Here is a 24,868-nt window from a genome sequence, read left to right as displayed (position 1 = left end):
CTACATATTTTTTAAGGTCGACTACATCATGATAATAGTCGAGTCGATGTCGACTAGTCGCGGTGACGTCATAGTGACGTAAGCGCAAAAACCCTTCACAACTACTTGGAGGCTTTATTAGCTATTTTCACGGCAAATAGACCAATCCTAACCTGTTGAAGGAAGGACAGCAGGTCGCCTCTGAGTTTTCCAGTTGCGTTACCTTTGCTCTGTGTCCGCTGACCAGGCGGATGATGCTGCTGTCTGACCAGTTGATGTACCAGAGCGTTCCCGCGGTGGTGCCAACGATGCCCATGTCCATGGAGTTATCGAAGGCCGCGCTGACCAACTTCCCGTCCAGCACGACCTCCTGCTCCACCACGACCTTCAACCCACTCAGGGTCACACTGACAAGAAAATCTGACGTCATGAATCCGTTTTTCACAGCTTCAAATATCACATTAATAAGCAGTTCCAGTGAACAGGGGAAAGTCTGGAGGAAAAACACTGAACAAAGTATCAAGCATGGTGGGGGCAGCATCATGCTGTGGGGCTGATTTCTCCTCATATTGATGAATAAGTTCTAGTTCCATTGGCAGATTAATTCACTTAAAACATGGGAAAATGTCTGGTTATAAGTGAAGTGGAACTATAGCTGGGTTGCTAGGCAACGGGCTGGGCTTGGCTGGGGTTGCTAGGCAACCGCGCCAATGGAACTAGAACTTTTTTGTCAATATTAAGGAATTTTTTATTTTGCTCTGTAAAGTTTCTTTTAAGTTCGTTTTGTCTTATTTCAAGTGAACTAAGATATGTGCAGTAAAAACTAAAACTAAAATATTTGGTGTTTTAGATTCTTTAGGTTTTTCTGCTTGAAGCCATCAGGAAGGTTTTGAGTTACTTTTGTAAGGAGATTCTTCTGTAACCATGAAAAAATGGTACAGATCTAAGATACTAGACGTAACAGGATCATTTCCTATCTGGATAGAAAATGCACTGAAACGTTAGAGCAGTTCCAGTTTAGACTAAACGTTGGGCAGATGAAAGGAAAAGCGTCTCGTTACTCTTTTATGCTGCAGGTCGTCTCAGCAGACTTCATGCCCTGAACCACTTCAATCTGCCATAACTGCAGGCGGCCGGCGGCGCTGCCCGTCAGCAGGAGATTCTCTCGACAAAGCAGAACTCCTGCAAAACAGTTTTCAACTCAACAGGGACAAAATGAAATGAAGAACACGATATTACATTCTCAGAACCATCTAGTACCGATTTCTCCCTCATCTGCTTTCCAGACCATGAAGCAGCGCTGCTTGTTTACGTCCCACGCACAAACATGTCCGCCGGAGGTGCTGGTTAACAGGAAGGAGTCCATGTGGTAGCAGAGAGCGGTCAGCTCCACGTCGCCCACTTCTGACGGCGCCGACACCCTGCAGGCCTGCGGAGGCAAACAGAGCAGAGCAGAAAAATAAAGCAATAAATAAAACTAAAACAGAAAATAAAAAAATGAGTAGGCCAAAAAAATAGAAAAAAAAAGAAATTATAAAAAGGAATGAACAGCCAAAAAAAATAAAAAATTAGAATTAAAAAATTCAAATTTTTTACAATAAATAAATAAATAACATAAGAAAATGAGGAAAAACTAAAGAAAAGTTTATTCTTAAAGTGACATCTAAAAGAAAAATACAATTTAAATAAAAGAAATAATAATTAAAAACCAAAAGGAAAAAGAAATAAGTATAAAAAATAGTTAAAACGAAAAGGAAATAAGCATCTCAAAAACAAAGAAATAAAATTAAAAACAACTCAAGGAAGTAATATTTACCTGAAAATTAAATAAATAAAATATAATAAAATGAATAAATATTCAAAAATAATTTAATGCAGAAAAAAAACAAAAAACGATCTACATGAGTAATAATGTGATACAAAATACATAAATATTGAAACAATTATAGAAAGATGTTGGTAAAAGAAATAATGAAAATAGATAAAACTAACAATTTAAAAACAAGAATCCAAAAAAATAAATAAGTTAAAATAAATAAATTAAAACAATAATCCAGAAAAAATAAAAATGGAATAGAAATAAAAAATAAATGAATAATAAAATAAATGAATGTTTGAGCGATGACCTTGATGTCGGCGCTGGCGGCGCGAGTCTGGATGAGGCAGAAGTGGATCCCTTCGCTCCCCACACAGGCCAACTGCCTGGCTGCTGCGGGGCTGAAGGCCGCGTCATGGACCGGCGCCGACATGCTGACACTGCAGAGCAACTGGACCGACTCCAAACTCCACAGCGCCAGAACCGGATCAGAGAAATCTCCTGTACGCCAAAACAATCATTAATTACTTAAAACATCTGGAGAAAACACATAATTACAGCTAAACTTTGTGAGCAGACTCAATCTGAGGAGTTTGACAAACCAACAGAGAGGAAGAAGAGGTCGTCTCTGGAGAAGGCAAGGCTTTGCACCGCCCCCTTGTGGTGGGAGGTGGTTCCGCGGCAGGTGGCGGTCTGAACATCCCAGACGGAAATGAGGCTCCTGCTGCTGCCAGCGGCCGACACCAACGTCTGGAAAAAACAAGATGGAGGACAGCTCAGCTACAACACCAAATGTTCTGGAATTTATCACAATATGCAGCGGATATCAACATAAATCAAACATTTACGCTCAATTACATGGTATATTTACACAGTTTGGACTGATTTTAACATTTAACTGTTTTTAATCTATTATTTCATGGTTTCTGCATCACAATGTCGCTGTGAAAAGCAACAAATAAGCATCAAGCAGGAAGCAAAAAATATTGGCTGATTACATCCAACAAACAAAAACATTCTGTATGTTGAATGTTTGTTGTTTAAGGCAGGAATTAGGTCAAATGTATCCGGTTTAAATAGATGACAATTATTTCAATAATCGATTAATCACGATTAATCGTTTCTGCCCTGAGCATTTTGAAACCCTGAACATTGAGCTTCACAGCGTGGATAAAACTCACCTGAGCGTCGTTAGAGATGGCCAGGCAGGAGATTTCCTGGCTGTGGCCCTGCAGGTGACTCTGGGTTCCTGTGTGGAGATGCTCCAACACCACCACGCCGCCGCAGGAGTACGCAAATAGACCTGAGCACCAGAACAGAGTCACAGACATTTTCATCTTAAAGGGGCGGTACCATGTGTTTTCTAGGTACAAAGTAACATTTTATAGCACAATCAAGAGTCTGTTCTCTTCAGTTGTTATAAAATCACTACATATAAGAAATGTGACTTAAAATCAATTTCTTCCTGATTTAACACCTTGAAATTGGGCCTCTGTCTCTTTAAGAACTCCTGGTCTTTCTGAAGCTCCGCCTCCAGGAAGTCGTCCCAACATGGCTCCTCTATTAACCCTTCAATGTTTTTACCAGCGTTGCTCTGAGCAGCAGCTCCTATAATGAGCTCAGCAGCTGTTTGCTAATTGCTGCTGGCTAGTCTGAAGGAGCAGAGGGGGAGGAGCTGCACGAGGAAGGCGGGGCTTGGTCCTCATAGGTGTTTTGTACAACTGAATGGTTGCCACGGAGATTAAAGGAGTTCTCAAACATGCATGAAGGAATCAAAGCAACACTGCAGGTTTGTTTTTGACGAAGAAAAAACATTGTCATGATGGGAAGATAAAAAAATGTGTCAAATTTAGAGAACACTGTCCCTTTAAGTTAAATGAACAATGTAGCCATAATCAGAGTTCATGGTTTCATGAATTAAAGTAAAGTTTGTCAGATGAAGATAAATCCCAAACTGACCCTGATCGGGGCTCCAGCCCATGTTGCCTCGGCCGTTGCCGTTGTAACCAATCACTGCTTTCAGCTTTATGCCTTCGTCTTGAGGTTGAGGAACTGAAACGGACTGAATTAGCAACATAACAAGTTAAATCTGTTATTTTTTAAAGTATTTCACTTTCATTAAAATATTTTCTTTTAACATGTTTGTTGAAACTGTCACCATGTCGTTAGTCGTTGTAAACAGTTTTCCTATAACTGTAAGTTTTTTGTCTGCCAGTAGCACATTTGGCAGCGCTTTCCTGAGGATGATTGACGGCGCTAGGCCCCTCCTTTAAGCTCTGATTGGTTGTTTTTGGTCGATGTGTTTCTTCAAACGGCTATAGCAGCTCGGGGAGACGGGGGGAGATTTATCTTTTCACAGATTATCTGTCCCGTATTAAACTGTAACAACATGGTGACAGTTTTAACAAATATGTAAAAACCTTTCTTTTTTTTAAATAAAAGTTACAAACTGCAGCTGATTCTGAATACAAACTACCTGATACAGAGACGAGGCTTTCAAACGGGGAATAAAGTGCTTATAGCAGTCTGGACGGTCCGGTTTGTTCTGACCCAACTCCACTGAAAACAAACATTTACAACAAAAAGTTTAAATTTAACATAATTAAATACACATGAGGTCGGTTCCCTGGTACAGATAAAAAGGACTGGAGGACTTACTGGTTTCCAGTTTGTCTGTTTCCCCAGGAGAAGCGCTGTCCAAATCGGTGACTTTGAGAAAGGAGACAGGTCTGTGGTCGGGGCTCTTACTGGGACCAGTGGGTCCGACTGGTTTTGCTGGGTCGTCGTCACAAACCGACAGGTGACCCAAACCTGAGATAACAAGCCCACGTTCAAAACTAGATGCAGAACTAAAGTTTATCACCAATATGTATGGATTAGCACAGCTAATCCTCTAGTCCACTCATGGTGTGTATCAACACAGTTCAATTTAGTGCATTAGCATTAGCTCCTGCTAAATACAATGTTGGCATAGCGCTTTAGCATTAGCATTAGCTCCTGCTAAATACCATGTTGGCATAGTGCATTAGCATTAGCTCCAGCTAAATACCATGTTGGCATAGTGCATTAGCTCCTGCTAAATACCATGTTGGCATAGCGCTTTAGCATTAGCTCCAGCTAAATACCATGTTGGCATAGTGCATTAGCATTAGCTCCTGCTAAATACTATGTTGGCATAGCGCTTTAGCATTAGCTCCTGCTAAATACCATGTTGGCATATGCTTTAGCATGACCATTAGCTCCTGCTAAATACTATGTTGGCATAGCGCTTTAGCATTAGCTCCTGCTAAATACCATGTTGGCATTGCGCTTTAGCATTAGGGGAACTAATGTTGGTGATTAGTGTTTACTTTTAGTGCAGCTAACCGTTTAGTTAGCAGTCCCCGTCACTACTACCTGTAAATTTATCGCGTGTTTAATACAGTTTAGAGCCAGTTTTGACCAAACGGATAATTAAAACCAACATGCCTCCCTGAATCTCTGGGTCCATGGCGCTAACGTCCAGCTGGTGCTGTGAGGAGGGGCGAGGCGCCGCCTGCCGGGGCATCCCATTGGACAGCTGTGCTGCATTCACTTCACCATCTGGATTGACAGAGGGAAGAAATTAACCCCATAATGGATCCTTTCCAAAATGAAGACCTGCTAATTTAAGTCTGACCTACTTTAGCGCTGAGCTAAAGCCGTACCTGGTGGCCGAGAAACGTAGCTAGCTTTAAGTGGGGATCTGTAGGAACAGAAGGAGTTGGTTCTTCAGTACTGAAGCTGAATCTGTAGCAGACGAACGGAGCGACGTCTTACCTGCTGCCAATTAAACATTCATCAGTCTCTGCCAGGAAGTCCCAGAGGAATATGGCGTCTCCCACGGAGACGACCCCCAGCTGGTCAGGGGTGAAGCTGACCTGGCGGATCGGCTGACTGTGGCCGATGTACATCTGGTACCAACAGGCGTGTTTAATAAACATTCAATCAATATTCATCAACTGCAGATGAAATTATAGTTTTCTCACAAATTACATTCAAATTCATAAAAAACAGATACATTTTGCCTTTAAGATTTATTTATTTTTTTTTTAATTTACCAGGTTCTGTAAAATAAAAACTCCTATTAAGGATTTTTGACATTAAATTATTTAATCGGTCAATAAAAAAACCAGATGAACCTTACACTGAAACTTTTACATATTGATGTTAGAAATATTTTTAGATGCATCCTTTGATACAAACGATCAAACATTTAAGAAAGGAAAGCTGTTTTTGAATTTTAGGGAATAAAATGTTTATTCTCTAATATAAAAATATATATTATTTGTTTATTTACATTTTTAAATGTATTTATAATATTTAGGAAAATAACATTAAGTGGTTAAATTAAAAATCTGCAGAAAGCATCCAGGTTTTATCTGATTAATTGTCAGAATTATTGATTAATTGAATAATAGAGAATAATCCACAACCTAAACCACTGATTGCAGCCCTGAGTCCAAAGCTACCTGTGAGTTAACCTGGTTTGTCCTCTTGTAGTCCCACACTTTCACAGTGTTGTGTCCAGACGTGAGGAGGAAGCGCCTGTCTTCACTCACAGCCAGAGAGGAACAGGGACGCTTGTGGACGTTGGACACCTGCAGAGACGGAAACGTGGCTGAGAAGCAAAAACTCCAGGATGAAGTGAAACGGGGATCAAACGACTGAAAAAACACTAAATATTACCAAGTATTTTGGTCCATTTTTTGAAATAAGACTAAACTAAATATAAATAAGCAAAAGCAATCATGGGAGCTCGTTTTAAGTCAATAATTTCCCAACACTGATGAAAAGTTAAAATTCAACTGGCAGATTATTTCATCTATAATCTGGGAAAATGTCATCAGTGAAATAATCTGCCAGTGGAACCAGCAGCTTTTTCTTAAGTTACTTGCTAGTTTAGTTTTATTTCAAGCATTTTAAGATATTTGCATCAGAAACTGGACCAAAAATACTTGGTAATATTTTGTGTTTTACAGTGTTTTAGGCGTTTCCTCCCTCAGAACTGATTTTCACCAATGAGTCGTTTCGGTTTGAGTCACAGAAACAAAATGGCAGCAACAGGATGAGTTATGAGATGTCTTCCCAGAAACGTCTGTAACCGTAAACACGGTAAATAACAGCGGCTACCTGTCTGAGCAGGCGGCCCGTCTTGGTGCTGATCCACAGAATTTTGTTAGCAGACGTAGCGACGAGTAAATGTTCAGCTGAGGCCGGAGAGAAGCGGACCTTCAGCGCCGAATCCAGCTCGGGGCTTTCCACGTCCAAAATGCTGATGTCAACACGCAGCAGCTGCAGAAAGCAACACGTTCAGGCTCAATATCGAGATTATGGGAGTTCTTAAAGGCACAAACCCAAAAACCCAAAAACCCAAAACCAAACCGTTAAAACTTTAGGAAACAGCCGCCTCTGCACTCAGAGAGTACAGTTAACAAAATACTGAACATCATTTCACACTGATGGAATTTGGCAGAAAACATGTATAGACTATGGAAGAACATTACTGCCACTGGGGAAAAAAATAATTCTGGCTTTTAATCTACTGAGATTCTTCTCAGAAATTTGTCTTTTTCCTGAAATATTGATTTATTTTCCAGCAGAATTTTGACTTTTTTTCTCAGAATAAATTTTTTTTTCTCAAATTCTGCCTCTTTTTTTAAACAAGAATTGACTTTTTCTATTAGACCAAAAATATAAAGAATTTTCCACCAGAATTATGGCTTTTTCACTAATTGTGACTTTTTCTCAGAATTTTGCCTTTTAAAGTTGGTGTGGAGAAAAACAAAGTTTGGAAAAGATGATCTCTTTATTTTGAATCTGACATCTTCATAAGTAGATTTTGATATAAAATGTTCTAATTTAATTTATTTATTCTTGAATTATGGTTGGTGGGGCCACAAAAATCCGTCCACGAGCCACAGACGGCCCTCGGACCGCATTTTGAACCCCTTAGCATTGGAGGGACACTGGGATACAATTTAAATAAGGTGATTACTCATTTTATTGTAATTAAGGTGTTAGTTTGGCAGTGGAAGGGGGTTAAAGGTCAGGTTACCTCGTCCAGAGAGCGAGCGTCAGAGACGGTGACGATGTGCGGCGTCGGACCAACGAACGCCAGCCGGCTGCTGTCGCCGCTGACCACCAGAGCGTCTGGAGCGCGCTCAGTGCCGCGGGCCACGACGCCGCCTGCCAACAGGAAGTTCATGTTCAGCAGCAGAACAGGAAACATGAAAACTGATCCTGACTTTAACAGACGTAACGAGTTTAAAGCCCCAGGTTGAATTAAGAGATGCAGAGAAAGTAGAACCGTAATGTAAAGGAAGATCTGGAGAAAAATTAATCTGGAAAGACAAACAAGAATCCTTGACAGATCTGCTTCCAACGACGCTATAAATTATCAAACAGAACTTAAACAAAACTTTACTTCCTGATTTTAAAACGTTTTGTCTGGAAATCTTCCCAAAATGATGCTGTTACTGAATTTATACAATAAAATGTTTATTTTCTCATTTAAAAATGGTTTTAATTATTTGGTCATTTCTGATGTATTTCTAAGATTGTATAAAAAACCTGCAGGATGTTTGTATCTGATTAATCAACAAAAATTATGGATTACTAAATAATCATTAGTCGCAGCCTTTTTTTGACAATAAAGCCAAATTTTGGAAGAAATGAACAGAGCGGTGAATCCTTGTAGTATTTGTATGACTAAAGAGACAAACGCTTCATGTTGGGTTTTAGTCTTTACAAATGTTTGACTGCTGCTGTTTCTAGTTATTATTCTGTAAATAATGACACGTTTAAACCGAAGTTGCATTAAAATCCATTAAAAGAGTCATTATTAGTCATAAACATCAATAAAAACTGCTTCATGTTTAATCAGCTGTTCTGTCAGTAAAGAGCTACTGAAACAAAATCCTCCTCATTCATCATCATGTGGTATTTAAAAGCATTCCTGAGTTTGTGATTTGAATCGTTATGCAGCTGTGTGTCTGCAGGAAGTGATGTCATGAAGTAATCCAGGAGCGTTGGCCTGCATACATGCCACTCTGATCACGCTGTGATCCTGCTCTGAGGCGTCATGAAGCACCAGAGAGCCCTCAGAGTCGGCGCTGTACATCAAGTCTCCGTCTGAGGAGAAGGCCAGACCGATCACCTCCCCTCTGTGCTGCCTGGGAGGAAAACAGAACCGTAACAGAACCGTAACAGAACCGTAACAGAACCGTCTGTCTGAGCCAGCTGCCGTCAGCAGACGTGGAAAAGCTGCGTACTTATGCTCGGCCAACAGCCTGGCGCTGGAAATGTCAAACACTCTGACGGTTCCGGAGCAGAAGCCGCAGGAGAAGGTCGGCTCGTGTGGATGAAACGCCACGGAGCACGGCTTGTCCACCGACACGAAATCGTACAACTGCAGGACGAAAAACACACAAAACCCAGCTGATGTAGAGGGAGGTGAACTGTCTGCTTCCTGGAAAGGTTAGGACAGATCTATGGCCTACTCAAAACATCTTCACTACATTTTGTACACAGAATCATCTTACATGCCTATTTTTAACTGTTTTAGGGCTTCTGTCGCTTTAAATCCAAATAAGCTGCTGCTGGCCACGCCCACAACTCAACGTTAAAATGGCTGCAAACAGACGCACCATTTAGAACCGTTTGTCTTTGAAAAGCAGAAGAGGAGCCTCCTGCACAACCAACAAGAATGCAGCAAGTGATTTCTGGATGGTTAGTAAACAGCAAAACACTTTGTCATTTCCAGCAGCCATTGTACCGTATGATGGAGGATAAGGGCCACGATAAGAAAATAAAAATATATTATTATAAGGATAGTCATGATATTTTGAGAATAAAGATAAAATGTTTTAACTTTATTCTTGTAATATTATAAATGAATATATTATTCTGGTTTTATCTCTGCTGTATTCTCATACGACGTCTCATAATGTTATTTATGTATTTATTTAAGTATGATCCCTACACTGTAACAGTACAGCACACAGAGTAGTAAAATCAGCTGCAACAAATGTGCTGGAACTCAGTTTGGGTTGCTAGGTAACGGGCAGTACTCTGCTGGGGTTGCTAGGTAACCCAAACGGTGCTCTGCCCGTTGACAACAATTGGGAGGTTTTTGAAATGGCTCACTTTCCAGACACTAATAAACATTAAATTATTGCCAAAAAACAGCTGATTTAAAAAAGAAAATCAATTTGAAATCAGTTTGAAAGGCTAATCAATAGATTAATAAACACAAAGGGTGTTATATCTCTAATTTCAGTTCAGTTCTATAAAGTTCCAGCTGTAGTTTTTCCCCTTTAATTACCATTTTTATTTAATTCATTAAATGAAACATCCAGTTTTCATTATTTCGTTAGTTTTAGTTAATTATAATAACTTTGATCTGTGGTAGTCAAAGTTTTCAGTGTCTGTTTCTGTTTATTGGTGTTTTTACTGGAGTTTCCTGATACTTTCACGACTGTAAGTTGAAACTAAACCTGTAAATCGGAGGCTGGCTGACCTGATGTAAGGAATCCATGTTCCACACGCGCACCGTTCCGTCGGCCGAGGCGGTCGTCAGGTGGCGCCGGATGCCGTCCACGCTGAAGCCCAGCACGTCGCCGGTGTGCGACCTCATCAGAGTGTTGTAGCCGCGGCTGCTCACGTCGAGGTAGCCCAGGTTCCCGGTGGAGGTGGCCGCCAGAACCTGCAGGCTGTCGAACGACACCGACACCAGGCCCACTGAGCCTTCGTGCTCTGGAAGACAACGAAGCGGCGAGGTTTGGACTGAAACGCTTCACGTTCAGAAAACATAAACAGAGAAACTTTTATCATCAGTTTTAGTTTATCCCTGTTTACAGAGAGATTCTCCTACATTTCCATTAAAAACCAACAATAATCTAAAACTAGACATCCGTCGTCATGACATCATTTAAACTGTCAGATCCAGCTGCTTTTAATGATTTCATCATAAATTTCATTTTAAATCTAATCTAAAGCTTTTGAGGTTGATTCTATGAAATGTAGCTGTGTTTTTGTAGATTTTCCTTTCACTGAGTTTTTCTGTGCTGCAGTCAGGAATCTCCTGAAAAACAAGTTTTTAATCTTAAAGGGTTTTTAACCTGATAAAATAAAGGCTAGAAAATAGACAAATGGGAGATTTATGCATATGCATTTCATGGACTATATATTTATTTAATTTTGTCACGTCCAGCCCTCCATATATGATCATTTATTTTACCGATATATTGAACCAAAAATTGATTTTGAATCAAATCCTGAGATAGTAAAATATTCCCACCCGTAATCATCACCTGAACTATGGATGCCCCGATATGAAAATTTGGGTCGATATCCGATATTAATATTGTACGATAACCAATATTTACCAATATATTTATTTATCTACTGTTTTGACACCTCTGGAAAAATGACCAGAAACTGACAGCAACAAGATGGACATAAATATCAGTCGTTATTATCGGCCCAGATTAATTCATCGGGCCGATACCAATATGTCAAAAAATTATTAATATCAGCCGATACCGATGTTGGTGCCGATATATTGTGAATCCCTAACCTGAACCGTCTTAATGTCTGAAACCGGCTCGACTTTTTCAACTGAACTTATCATGAGAAAATGTCAATTGTCAGGATGAAATGACGGCCTGTAGAGTCGGACCTGTGGGGAACGGTTAGCTCACTGCAGGTAGAACCGTTCCCGCCCCCCGCTGTGCCTACCCGCCTCCAAAATGACAGCAGAGAAGTCGAGGTTCCAGAGCCGCAGGAAGCCGTCGTCGGTGCCGGTGGCGCAGAACGCCGAAGACACGCTGATGCTGTTGATGGGAATCCCTGGACCTGAAATACAAACAAACACTGAGCTGCACAGTTCACACCGAAATCTGTTAAACCAATCAGGTCAGAGAGACATATTCGGTAACCATAGCAACGTCAGACTCTCGGCGAGAAGCTGATAAAAACCATTTGATCAGGAAGCTTTTCGGCTGCAGGTCAGACATCAATGACCAGAAACCTTCATCAAGACGACGTTGTACGGAGCTCTGGTAGTGCCAAAAAATGAGCATGTTTTTGTAAAAAAAAAAAGGATTTCCAGTAAAATGTGGCTACAAATGTTGCGACTTTTTTCTTTTTTCTAATTGTTTTTATTATAATTGGAGAAAAAATAAATAAATGTTGTTATTTAAAAAACAAGAATCCACCAAAATTTTTCAGTTAAGCTCTTTCAATGTTGTATAGTTTTAAAGTTTTCAAAAACAGAATTGGTTGTTTGGTCGATTTCCAGGAAATAAACTTCAACTGGAGTTGAATGTAAAAATTTCTTATGGTTTTATTGTAACTGCCTAAAAAACAAATATTGATATTTAAAGATAAATATCCAAAACAAACATAAAAATAAGTTTAGAATGTAAAAGCACAGAAAATCCAGTTTTGTAGTATCTTTTTTACTAAAACTTCTGTAAATTTGCCTTAGTTTGCTTCGGATGCATCAATTTCTGCACATGCGTTGTGGATCTATGCTTTCCAAAAGTTTGTAGTTTTATTTGTTATATTTCTAAAAGGTTTATATGATGTAAAATGCAAAAGATTTCTGGTGAATATTCCAAATTATTTTAAGTTTAATCCATATTTTCTCTGACAATATAGCAGCTGTTGTGATACTGAGACATACAGACTTTACTGCCATTCAATTGAACATTTAACATTTACATATTGAGTAAAATTTTGTTGCAATGGCCCAATAATCATAAAATAAGGAAGTAATAATAAAAGTATCAAAACAAATATATACAATAAACAGATTAATGGGATATTGACATATTCTGGTGGATTAGGTCTGTATTGAAACAGAGTTTGTAATTTCTGAGAAAAGCTAAACTAGATTAATGTATCTGGTTGAACACAGAAAGCCCTGCGGGTTCAACCCACCGCTGTTGAACGTCCATTTCTCTCTGCGTTCTGCATGCTGCTGCTGTGCCGGCATCAACCGCCTGGCGGTTTTAACCGTCACTCTGCTGTAGTCGATCTCCAAAATATGGCCGCTCCGAGTGCTGGCGAACCTGAGCGAGGAGGAGAAACAACAAAACGCCTTCAGAGGGAAAACTCTCCGGGACTCGCATCAACAGCAGCGAAGTCGCTCACAGCGTTCGATCGTCGACCAGCTGGTCAGAGGCGGCGTCCTCCTGGAACGCCACGTCGGTGAAGTCCAGGGAGTGAAAGTCGCCCAGGCAGACCGGGCAGGACCGCAGCGACCCGTTCCGGACCCGCCACAGACGGACGTTCTCTCGGCCGCACGACACCATCCTGGCGACGAATCAGCTCAGGTTGGCACATCAACGCTGCTCAACAAACCTGAGCAGCGTTTCTGACTCACATGAAGCAAACGTGACACTCAGAGAGTCTGTGAAGACGCAACTTTAACAGACTGAATGTTCTGTTGTTTGGGTGGGAAAAGTTTGAGTCTTTTTTGGTGTTAAATCCTGAAACATATTATGGTGTTGTCAGTCAGTCGCTATGGCAACAAGTCTGTGTAGCTTAGCTGACAGAGAGGGAGAAAAAATAAGAATAGTTGGTAGTTTTGAGTTGTTCTTTAAAGGTTTTTCTGCACTATTTGTCCGCTTGCTGTGGGGCGCTGCAGTGAAGGAATAATACCTTCATCTCCAGGTTTCATTTAGTTGGCAGGATTGTTTTACCGTAGCAACACGACCATCGATGGCGAGGAAAAGAAGAGTCTTCTTCCGAAAAGAAACTAGTAAAATAATTTCTACAATACCGGATTTTTTCCCCACATTGAACTAATAATCACTCAAATCTAATGTTGGATTTTTATTTTTCTTATTGATGCAACAAAATCAGATTTATATAGTGGTCCAAATAACGGGGGTTGGTTCTGTGTATCATTTCCACCAAAATGAGGAACCGATGTGTGAAAATGGTCTCCACTACGCAAAGTGTGAGCAGCAGGAATGAGCAGGATACCTGGTCTCGTCAAAGAAAGTGACCTTCATGGTGACAATGTCCACGTCTGTGTGCGCTTTGGCCAAGATGGTTCCCTCTCCGCCTTTAGCAGCGTTTAGCGTGTTCCACACCACCACCATCTAAAAAATACAGATTAGACCAAAACAAAACGCAAACGAGTCGACGTCACCGACGGCTCGGCTCTGAGCTTTAACAGAGCTAAACCCTCAGGAGGAGTAAAACTACTTTTACCAAGTCAAAAGTATCCATTCAAGAAATTACTCAAGTAAGAGGGGAACGTAAAGTGGAAATTTTGGTATTTTAAGAACCAAAATGACAATAATTCATTTAAGTAATAAAAAATTAAATCAGACAAAATAAATTTTTCCAAATCAGTTTCTTTCAATAAAAAACTTGAACAGAGGCTGCAGGTGTGAGTCTGTCTGGTGGATTTTTGGTTAAAACATGTTTGTGTTTCATTCAGTGGGAAGAAAATCCAGAAATTTTACTGAAGTAAGAGTAGAGATACTTCAAAATGAAATTACTCAAGTAAAAAAACCGAAAATGTAACTAATTTCTGCTCAACTCCCTCATTGTGTGGAGAAGCTCTGTGGTGGTTGGACAGGCAGCAGCAGCCTTTTATTTTCAGGCCTTTTTGCAGCAGCCATGCTGCTGTTAATAACACCAGTTTATTTCTCCTGGCAGCTTTTACTAAATGCAGAAAAAAGCAACAACCTGCTCACCGTTTTATTGTGTTTGTCTCTCCCCACGCCACAGAGGACGCCGCCTCCATAGGAGAAACTTCAGGGCAGAACGAGGTCAATGAGAGGAAAACACAGGAAGCTGAAGCTGAGGCTGTTCAGGTGTGAACTCACCTGAGGCAGGACAGAGAATGAGCGTGAGCCCTGAACATGGACAGGCAGGTCCCTGCGCCGTAGTCCCACAGCCGCACGACGCTGTTGCTGCCGCCCTGGGCCGACGCCAGGAGAGTCGTACTGCCGTTAAACGTCAGCGCAGAAATCTGCAGACAGAAGGTGGAGGGAATCAGTCGTCCATGTCGTTAATTATCCATCCTTACACATTTAACGACTCTCTGCCCCCAAATCCCCAAAGAAGAAATTCAATACAAATTTACCTTTTTTTATATCCAAATGATAAATTCTTTTGGAAAAGCTATCGACAAATTGATCACCAAATACCGAACAAGAGAGACAAGCTGACAAATCTGGCAACTTTTATTCTTTTTGCAAAAAAGGAATAAATTCAGTAACTTTTTCTTAAAGGAAAGAAAACGACCAATCTAGTGATTTCTTTTCTATAAAAGCAACCAACAACAAATCTAGCAACATTTTTTCATACAAAAAACCAACTAGTGACAAATTCAGCATTTGTTCTCCAAAAGTGACTATCTGGAAAACTTGGGACTTTTTTTCCAAAACTCAACTAGCGAGAAAAAAAAAGTTTTTGCAAAAGAAAGATTGGCAGGAGACAAATCTATAAATTTTTTTTATCATTTAACTTTTTATTGGTTTTTTCCATTTTTGCTTACATATACAATATACATGAACACTTTACAATCAACATAACATAACATAAAACTTTGGCTTGGGAGCTGTTCCTCTATTTGACCTTAGTTCCATCTAGTTTGTCTAGTTCTTTATTTCTTGTCGCTGACTTTTGTCTTGAATGTTGTCCATTTCTTCCACTTCTCTTCCATTTGTGTTTGCTGTAGTCTCAAACGATGTGTCAGTTTTTCCATAATGTAGATTTCTTCTATTATTCCAGTCCATTGTTCTTGACAAGGGGGATCCGCCTTTCCCCATTTCCTCGTAATAGCTTTCTTGCTAGCTATTAACAGTATCTTAATCAGATACCTGTCTTTTGCCCTTACTTTGATATTATTAAAATTGCAAAGATATAGTACCACACTACTCATAGGGATATCATATCCCATAACCTTCTCCACTGTTACATGAACATTTTTCCAGAATTGGACAATGACAGGACAGTTCCAGAATATGTGAGAATGATCAGCATTCACTGATCCACAGTTCCTCCAACACCCCATGTTTGTGCCCTTGTACCTATTCTGGACTTTAGGCGTGATGAAAAATCGTATTAGATTTTTCCATGAGAATTCCCTCCATATCCGTGAATTAGTGGACGTCTGATGTGTTTCCCACATATCCAACCAGTCTTCATCTGTAATTGTCGTGTTAAGCTCTGACTCCCACTTTTCTTTTATATATTTAGTTGAATGTTTGTTCATCATCAATTTTTGATATAGAGTAGAGATTATTTTAATTTTTGTTCCACTGGATGAATTTATCACAATTTTAATCACCTCATTCACTTCCACAGAGGGATCCCACCTGATTTCTTTCTTATAATAGTCTCTCAATTGCAGGTACCTGTAAAATTCATGTTTATCTAAATTATACTTCTCCTTCATTTTTTGAAAACTCTCCAGCTCCCCATCTTTCAGAAGGGTATACCATCCCGTGACCCCCTTATTTATCCATTGTTTGAACCCTTTATCATACATTGCTGGTTTGAAATCACTGTCATATGCTATCCACCGGAGCACCTTCATTTCTTTCTTTATCTTGTGTTTTTTTAATGTTTTGAACCACAGTTCCAGTGTAAACACTGTAATTGGGTCCATGTATTTCTTGATTTTCTCATATCTATCTTCATCTCCAATAACACTTTGAATTGGGTATCCTCCAAATTCTTTCTCCATATCTTTCCACTTAGCTATGTATTCTGGTGTGCACCAGCATATTACATGCCTGAGTTGAGCTGCACAAAAGTACTCCCTTAGTTTTGGGAGACCCATACCTCCCTTGTCTTTCGGTAGCTGGAGAGTTTCATATTTAACTCTAGGTTTTTTTCCGCCCCAAATGAATCTTGATATTATCTTATCCCAGGTCGCAAATTGTGTTTGAGGAACCTCTATTGGTAATGACTGGAACAAGTATAGGAGTTTTGCTTGCACATTCATTTTAATAGTTTCAATTCTTGAATTCAGATCTAAGGGCAGAGTAGACCACCTATCTATATCTTTTTGTATTTCTTGGCTTATTTTATCGTAATTTGCTTTGTAAAGTGTGGATAACTCTTTAGTGATGTTAACCCCTAAATACTTAATTTCCTTCATATTCCATTTGATGGGACAAGTTTCCTGAATTTCTTTCGAAGGAATGTAATTGAGTGTTAGAATTTGTGTTTTAGTTACATTAATTTTATATCCTGAAAGATAACCATACTTTCCAAAGAGATTCATCAGTGCTGGTAGTGATTCATTCGGCTGTTCAAGAAAAGTTATTATATCGTCTGCAAAAAGCCCTATTTTGTGTTCTTCTCCATTTACCATAACTCCCTTAACTTTGTCGTCTTGTCGTACTGCCTGCGCCAGAGGCTCTATAAAGAGGGCAAACAGTGTAGGTGATAGGCAGCACCCCTGTCTAGTTGATCTTTGTATGTTGAATTTGTCAGTCAGGCTTCCGTTTATTTTAATTCTCGCTGTGGGGTGGTGATATAGTGTCTTTATACTCTGTATTGATTTATTATTGAATCCAAATCGTTCTAATGTTTTATATAAAAATTCCCAATTTACTAAGTCAAATGCTTTTTCTGCGTCTACACTTACTAGTATGGTACTTTGTTTTCCCAGTTGCGCTTGATCTACTATATGTAAAACTCTTCTAATATTATCATGTGTTTGACGTCCTCTCATAAATCCTGTTTGATCTTCCTCTATCAATTCTGTTACAAAGGTATTTAATCTATTAGAAATAATGGTTGTGTATATCTTATAGTCCACGTTTAACAGTGAAATTGGTCTGTAATTGCCACAGTGTTCCTTATCTTTTCCTTGTTTTGAGATGACTGAGATGATAGCTTCGCTACAAATCTATAAATTTAATAAACATTTAGACGTAGCATCAGCTGGACCGTTGGAACCAATAGGAAAATTCCCCTGCAGTACCACAGTTCAACCAAAAGAGAGCAGCACTGAGGCAGTTTCAGGACAAATACTGCAGATTTAAACAAATTTACACAGAATTCAGGAGCCTTAAGAACCAGTTCAGTTTATCTGGGGAAAGAAAGCTGATCTGGGGCTTAGCGAAACTAACGTACCTTATCCGTGTGGCCGATGAAGAATCTTTGCTCGCGGGACAGAATCTTCATAGAAACAATGATTGCGTGGCACGGATAAACCACTTCCTCCCCTGATTCGGTCCACAGGGCCTGCAGGATGCAAAGGTTCTGCCAATAAACCGCTAAATTAAATCATATTTCATTTGACGAGCGATTATCATACATCTCTAGTGGTGCCTCCTCCGAAGCCGATGATCCGGCTGAGCCGCAGGATCGGGTCGGGCAGCAGCTTCCAACACGGAGCGCAACAGGAAAAGACGTTTTACATTAAAATATTAACCATTCAGTCACTAAGGAAGGTTTCTGTACCAAACACACCTGCTGTTGCTGCTGGCTCTCTTTGAACGAGGCCACAGGAAGTGACACGGAGGCACAAACCGCCTGAAGACAAGTTCAACTGTTTTTACTACAACAGAAACTGCAGCGAAATAATAAGACTGGGAAAGTATCTAGTCTAGTAAAATCACATCACTGTGGATTTCCTTACTGCTTTAGATTTAATTCAGAGCTAAATTTAGTCCAGGAATGTCAAACTCATTTTTATTTTGGGAAATATTGACATTATGAACGTTTTGAATTTGAGCAAGTCGCCTCTGCACTCGATGAGAGTTAAATGATACTGACATCGTTACACATTGATGCAATTTGGCAGGATACCTATGGAACTATATCACTGCCACTGAAAAAATAAGATTCTCACTTTAATCTGCTTAAGTCAAACGTTTTTTTTCAAATTCTGAATTTTTTTCAGAATTGATTTTTTTTTTCAAAATCTTTTTTCTCCATTATCACAACTTTTGATCTTAGAAGATTAAAGTCGGATTAATTCTGAGATAAAAGGAAAAAAGTAAAAATTCTAAGAAAAATTCTGATCTTTATTCCTGTGGTCTTAATCCTGTTCCATTAAAAACTGCTTTCATTTGACTGGTAATTTAAGAATAGAACGGTTATTTGCAGGTTCTATCCTCACGTCCATCTGGGCCACATAAAGCTTTACGGCGGGCCGGGTTCGGCCCGCGCGCCGTGAGTTTGTCACCTCATCCCCGCTGCCGTCTCCGTGCGTGCTGAGAGCGTCTTGCGGATGCGCGTACACGTGAACTCCTGCGTGGTGGCGCAGCGGGTCGTCCGCCTCCTGCGCCTCCAACTCGGGAACGCTGGACACCACGGACGTTCGATTCCTCGGGAGCTGAGGAGACGAAACGAAGAACGCAACAATGTTCAGATTCATTTTTTTGTCTGAAAACATAAAAACTAAATGTAAGGATCTGAATCTGCTGTTACGAGTTTTGAGGAGGCGATCAGCTGTTGAACCGGGCCGCCGATGGTGGCGGCGCGAGGCTCGTCTTTCTGGTATGAAGGACTTCCTGGAAAGAAATTAACTGGAAATCAGTGGCTGAAAAATTATTTTAAGAGTTTTTACAATTATTACAAGAAAAGTCCAAATATCATTTTTCCTGCGGACTGAAGACTGGATGACAGCTGCATTTGTTTGTCTGAACAATAACCCGTTTCAGGAGAAATGAAAACCCGACCCAAAGCTGAACAGGAGAACTTTTGTTCAGGAAAACCCAAACCTCAGCGCCAACAATGAACTCATTATTCCAGTTTGTGCTTTGAGTATTTTTGTCAAAACAAACAGCATCACCTCACAACATTTAGTTATCACAGACAAAAAGAAAACGGCACAGAACCTTTCGGTCAGAACATTTTCTGATCCAATTGGAGCTGCAGAGCCGGACGGTCTGGTGATTATAAGCAACTCCAGTAAAACCAGGAAAACTACGGCTGCCACGGTTTCGGCTTGTTAGAGAAAGAAAAGCCTTTCTGAGAGCCGCAGGTCCGTTTTGTGAAATAAAGTGTTTATTTACCAGCTGCTGGATCCGGTTTCTGAATGGAGTCAAAGGGAAGTTTAGTCCCATCAGAGGGAAACCTGTAGAGTAAAACAGCATCATTTAACTCCTTCTGCAGTCTCGATATGAGCAGCTCAGCTACTGGTGTCATATGAAGCTTTTTAAAGGTGACCTGTTGTTCCTTTAGTGGGTCAGGATCGGTCTGTGGCCTAAACAAAACATGTTCCTTACTTTAATAATTATTAGATAATCACATTTCAGCTCCGTTCAGAATGAGATGCTTTAAGGCGTGTTGTCACTTTAAATCCAAATAAGCTACTGCTGGCCACGCCCCCAACTCAACCTTTACGTCGAAACGTAAACAGATGCGCAGTTATACAGCTGTATCTTTGAAAAGCAGAAGTGGCGTCTCCTGTACAACCAACCAGAACGCAGCAGGTGGTTTCTGGATGACAAGTCAACAATAAAACACTTGTCCTTTCCAGCAGCCGTTGTACAGTGGGAAAAACCAGCTGACCAAACCTGCTAGAGCTCAGATTGGGTTGCTAGGTAACGGGCTGGGCGTCTCTGGGGTTGCTAGGTAATGGCAAATTGCCCTTTGAGAGATTTTTGAAGATTTTCCAAGCAGTTGAGACCAAAATGGAAGAACAAAAATGAATTTTGCCCAACAGGTCCCCTTTAATAATCATAACAACCAACCACAAACCGACACACTGGACACATGGCAGCAGGAAGCTGGAATCGAACCCGCAGCTTTCCGCTGATCCACAGTTGTGGTATCGTTGAAAGCGGTTCAGAGTTTCGTACTTGATGTGATCATAAAAGTCATTCCAGGAGCCTCCTTTCGGCACCGGGAAGGACATCTCTCTGGGAATCGGACCCGTTCCCTGTGAGGCGGACAGACCTCGGAGCTTCGCCTCCCTGAAGGTCATTCCTGTGGAGGGAAAATGAGAAAGTTCTGGTTGGTGCACGGATTGCAGTTTTCAGGCTGATGACCCATTTTTTTAAATCCTAAACTTCTGATTTTGATATATTTGTTTTTTAAATGCCTGTCTGGAGCTTTAAGATAAGATTTGGAAGCATCACATTAGAAATTGTTGATGGAAACGTTAATATTACAAATAATTTTCTAAATTTTACAAAAATCTAATGCGCTCTGTGCCTTACCACAGGCACAAAATCCGGAAAATTTCCAAGTTGAAACTTCGAGATTGGAGGGGAGGGTTCTCCATTTTTCTGAGATTTGCTCCATGCTAGTTAGCGACCGCTACTTCCTGTTTCTTACCGCCATGCGTAGCGTCAAGATCTGACAAATCACGCTTAGCACAGCCTGACTGATTTCCTCTGAATCAGCTGATGGAAACACAGCTAACTCACATCTTGTTTGTTGCAACATTTCAAAAGTTGAATGACAATTGGATGGAGACATAGCTGCTGTTTCAGTCTTATTGTATTTAAAACGTTGAACAAACATTTCTAATAACAGAAAAGAGTTGATAGATTTGTCTCTTTTTTAAATAGATGCTATAGGATTCTGAAAGGTCACTAAATATAGTGACAGAGTTGCTACATTTAATAACTTTTCAGACAAAAAAATATCGGAATTGGCAGGTTAGGCTTTTTAAAGGTCGATGATCGGCCGAGTTTCACCGGGCCAACAGTGTTCAGTATATCTTAGAAATGTTTATTCTGATTTTAACATGATGCCACTCTGAGTTCCTGACACAAAGAAACGCCTCAGTGTTTGTTTACAGTCTGTAAATGAAGTAAAGCTTGGATAGGAGCTGCTCCCCGGGTGGTTCGGCTCTCACCCGGGTCCAGCTGCAGGTCGCTGGTGAACATGTTTTTCACGGCCATGTTGGCGCAGAGCTTGACGCTCTTCAGGTGGCCGTGGTGCCGGTTGAGGTAGAAGGTGAGCGTGAAGCACAGGTCGATCATCAGGCAGGTCCAACGCACCGAGGCCGGAGCCGGACCCACCAGACCTGCAGCACACAACAAACACTGTAAAAACCAACCGGAGCTGCAACTGGAACCCACTGAGCTCAATGTTTTCTGCTGCATGGCAAAAATATTCACATTTGATCACATGTCAGCAACAAAATATCATATAAAATATTATCTGTTTCTATCAGATTGTTTGCGATAGAAACACACTAAACCGGTGCATGCTGCACTCATGAAGGGGAAGCAAAACTGTATAATTTTCAAAGATTATTTACAAATAAAACTCTGAAAGTGTGTCAGATATTTTACTCTCTCCGTTACGCCAACAACGTAACGTTGTTTATTTTCTGATGTGAGGTGAAAAACTAAAATTCACCTCAGGGATGAAACAACAAATAGTCAACTAATTTAATAATCCAATAATCATTAACTGGAGTGTACAGACTCAAAAAAACACAATCCAGGAGACAAAACATGCTGGAGTTCTGGGTTGCTAGGTAACAGGCTGGGCTTAGCTGGGTTGCTAGGTAACAGAAAAATTGTGCCCATGAAATGTGACCTAATATTACGGCTCATTTTCCAGGCACCAAAAAACATGAACCTATTGCCAAATAACAGCTGTTTGTCTTTTTAAGAGTTTGGAAAACCAAAAGTTTCCTTTAATTATTGATTAACTGAAGAACACCTTAAGGAAACCTTTAAGGTGTGACCATGAATTTTACCTTGCCTCGCTGAGCTTGAGGTTTTTTCATAAACCGAATCCTTCGCAGCTCCACAAAGGAAGGGAAACTGGAGCCACGTAGCCGTGGACTTGAACTCCTTGAACATGTTGGAAAAGGAGATCCGAACCACCTGGCCCTCCTGCAGCACACAGGGACCAGAACACGAGTTAGATCCACAACCAAACCTGGACTAAAACACCACGGGTAGCTGCGGTACCTGCACGGTGACGTCCAGGTGGACCATGAAGTATTTTCCAGCCGTGGGTCTGAACAGAAGGTAGAAGTATCGACCGGTCAGGCCCAGAGACTGGTTGCTGCTTTTGGGAATGAGGATGTAACTGTTGGTGGGAACTGGACCTTTGATCGAAAACACCGGACACCTCAGAGTCCGGTCCTGCAAAACAGTCAAACAAACAAAACCTGAGTTTCATCTGTTTTCATCAAGTTTTACAGGAAAGTCGACTAAAAGCTAAAAGCTAAAGCTAACAATGATCTTAAATGACATTTAGAGACCAAACATGATGAATCTAGTCCATTTCCAGCTCTTTTGTTTTATTTATTTATTTGATTTTTTGTCTTTTTTAACATTTCCACACACAAGTCAAAAAAAAAAAAAACACACTAAAAAAACCCCGAACAAAACAAACAAGACAAGATTTAAGATATAAATATTTAAATTCCTGTCAATGGTAAGAACACAAAATGTAGATAAAAACTAAAACTTTCACATCAATCAAACTTTATTGTGCAGGTTTGATTGTTTTTGCATTTTTTATTGAAAGTAAAAAACACAGTGAAGCATTGATTCAAATAGAGCTGCAATTAATTATTTCAACTAGCACATATTCTGAAGATTAATCGGGAACAAAAGGCATATTTTGCAGATTTTTCATTTAGCTGAAGTATCTTTTCTTACAATATAAGAAATGTGTTAAAATATATAAGTAAACAATTGAATTTCTTTTTAAATAAGAAAATAAACATTAGATATTTTTTTCACTGTAAGAATAGTAGTCCTTTAATGAACATTTGATCATTTGCATCAAAGGATGAATCTGCAGCTAAAAAAATCCCTTTTTGTTGGACTGAAGATTATAGAAGTGTAGAAATGATCTGGACATTAATTATTGATTAACTGATTAATAACTAGTATAGTATTTTTAGTCAATTTTAACCAAGTGAAAATATAAAAGCTACTTTAGGAGACTCCATGACAGGTTTATATCTTCGTAAGTGGAAAATATTAAGTACAACACAACAAATATTTCATTTACTGAAATTTCTCTTAATTAATTTTTAGCTCATAATAAATCTCAGGGACACTCATCAATTATATTTGGAAAAGTTTGTAGAAGAAAACTCTTATTTTTGTTGCTGAGAATAAACTAAAATTTTACAGTCTTTAAAAAATTTGAAAATAATAAGTCCAAAAACTTTAAATGACTGTAAACATTAAGAAAAAAATCAAGCATTTTGTTTTATTTATTCTTGTTCAGTTAAAAGAAAAATAATTTGCAATGATAATGTTTATCATTGCTTATCATGTTTATCACTGTTTACTAGCTATGTTTACATCCAAGTCATCCAAGTCTGGACACAATTGTTGCTTTAAAAAATATATATTATATTAAATACTTTCATGCTGGATAGAAAAACATGGTTAGAAAAAACAATTAAAAATGACCTGTAAATGAATGCAAACTGTTTAGATTTTGTGTTTTATTTAGATTTATTTACCATAGAAGAAGACACATCTCCAGCTTTGGCCGACCTTTTCCATTCCTCAACTTTAACATGTTTGAAAATGTTCACGTAAGGATGCTGCCAATCTGCACGAATCACAGCCAGAACATTACACGGGACAGATTTTACTTTACGAGCTTCAAAAACACTAAATTAGCGACATTAAACAAGTCCAGTAGACGTGTTTTAGCCTTACCTGTCGAGGCCATTGAAGGATGCTGCAAATCAACAGTCAACCTGCTGATTTTTAGCTAGCAAACAAACAGCCGGTCAATAGAAGAAGCGGGGGAAAAGCTCATTCTCCTATTAGCCCACAAAATGATAATGTTTCTAATTCATGTTTTTATAAAAATGAACATATTTCCAGCTTTTCGGACGCGGTGGGAGCGTTCCAGGTAACTTTTTTTCACTGGTTTCAGCATTTATTTCTCTCTTCCCGCTTCAGCCTGCGCCGTCTCCAACAACAACAACGTTAGCTTGACGTCATGACGCAGCGCCGAAGGGAACTCTGGGTAGTGAAGTTTATGAAGCTAAACAAACACCAATCACGTTTCAAGACACAAAAATGATATTAAAGTAAGAGTGGCAGCGCCTCTTCAACTTATTTTTCTGAAGTAAAAGTGAAAAATATCTGATTCAATATTTTCCGATTTCAT

The 24,868-nt window shown here is 39.7% G+C and overlaps 1 protein-coding gene across 1 annotated transcript in view; it reads right to left on the bottom strand.

Annotated features, from left to right (window-relative positions):
• The window catches only part of wdr90 (WD repeat domain 90), a 29,083-nt gene extending 4,390 nt beyond the window's left edge, over window positions 1-24,693 (bottom strand). Inside the window, exons 1-36 of the mRNA XM_044101642.1 lie at window positions 24,409-24,693; window positions 24,207-24,298; window positions 22,687-22,863; window positions 22,470-22,608; window positions 21,615-21,785; window positions 20,611-20,737; window positions 19,822-19,883; window positions 19,235-19,317; window positions 18,990-19,139; window positions 18,272-18,334; window positions 18,117-18,182; window positions 17,933-18,043; window positions 14,665-14,810; window positions 14,533-14,590; window positions 13,811-13,929; window positions 12,974-13,135; window positions 12,761-12,891; window positions 11,555-11,671; window positions 10,335-10,570; window positions 9,088-9,224; window positions 8,858-8,988; window positions 7,872-8,002; window positions 6,947-7,108; window positions 6,286-6,414; window positions 5,594-5,727; window positions 5,482-5,519; window positions 5,264-5,377; window positions 4,454-4,606; window positions 4,272-4,354; window positions 3,755-3,857; window positions 2,977-3,098; window positions 2,398-2,545; window positions 2,106-2,296; window positions 1,240-1,408; window positions 1,041-1,161; window positions 203-386 (exon numbers count right to left, since the gene is read on the bottom strand). Of these exons, the coding sequence (XP_043957577.1) occupies window positions 203-386; window positions 1,041-1,161; window positions 1,240-1,408; window positions 2,106-2,296; window positions 2,398-2,545; window positions 2,977-3,098; window positions 3,755-3,857; window positions 4,272-4,354; window positions 4,454-4,606; window positions 5,264-5,377; window positions 5,482-5,519; window positions 5,594-5,727; window positions 6,286-6,414; window positions 6,947-7,108; window positions 7,872-8,002; window positions 8,858-8,988; window positions 9,088-9,224; window positions 10,335-10,570; window positions 11,555-11,671; window positions 12,761-12,891; window positions 12,974-13,135; window positions 13,811-13,929; window positions 14,533-14,590; window positions 14,665-14,810; window positions 17,933-18,043; window positions 18,117-18,182; window positions 18,272-18,334; window positions 18,990-19,139; window positions 19,235-19,317; window positions 19,822-19,883; window positions 20,611-20,737; window positions 21,615-21,785; window positions 22,470-22,608; window positions 22,687-22,863; window positions 24,207-24,298; window positions 24,409-24,421 (4,473 nt within the window). The 5' untranslated portion in view covers window positions 24,422-24,693. The remainder of the gene's footprint in view (window positions 1-202; window positions 387-1,040; window positions 1,162-1,239; window positions 1,409-2,105; window positions 2,297-2,397; window positions 2,546-2,976; window positions 3,099-3,754; window positions 3,858-4,271; window positions 4,355-4,453; window positions 4,607-5,263; window positions 5,378-5,481; window positions 5,520-5,593; window positions 5,728-6,285; window positions 6,415-6,946; window positions 7,109-7,871; window positions 8,003-8,857; window positions 8,989-9,087; window positions 9,225-10,334; window positions 10,571-11,554; window positions 11,672-12,760; window positions 12,892-12,973; window positions 13,136-13,810; window positions 13,930-14,532; window positions 14,591-14,664; window positions 14,811-17,932; window positions 18,044-18,116; window positions 18,183-18,271; window positions 18,335-18,989; window positions 19,140-19,234; window positions 19,318-19,821; window positions 19,884-20,610; window positions 20,738-21,614; window positions 21,786-22,469; window positions 22,609-22,686; window positions 22,864-24,206; window positions 24,299-24,408) is intronic.
• Between the last annotated feature and the right edge of the window lie 175 nt (window positions 24,694-24,868).

Source organism: Gambusia affinis, linkage group LG20 (assembly GCF_019740435.1).
Source record: "Gambusia affinis linkage group LG20, SWU_Gaff_1.0, whole genome shotgun sequence".
Taxonomy (NCBI): domain Eukaryota; kingdom Metazoa; phylum Chordata; class Actinopteri; order Cyprinodontiformes; family Poeciliidae; genus Gambusia; species Gambusia affinis.
Note: the sequence above shows the minus strand (reverse complement) of the source record. Positions and strands in the feature narration are given on the sequence as shown.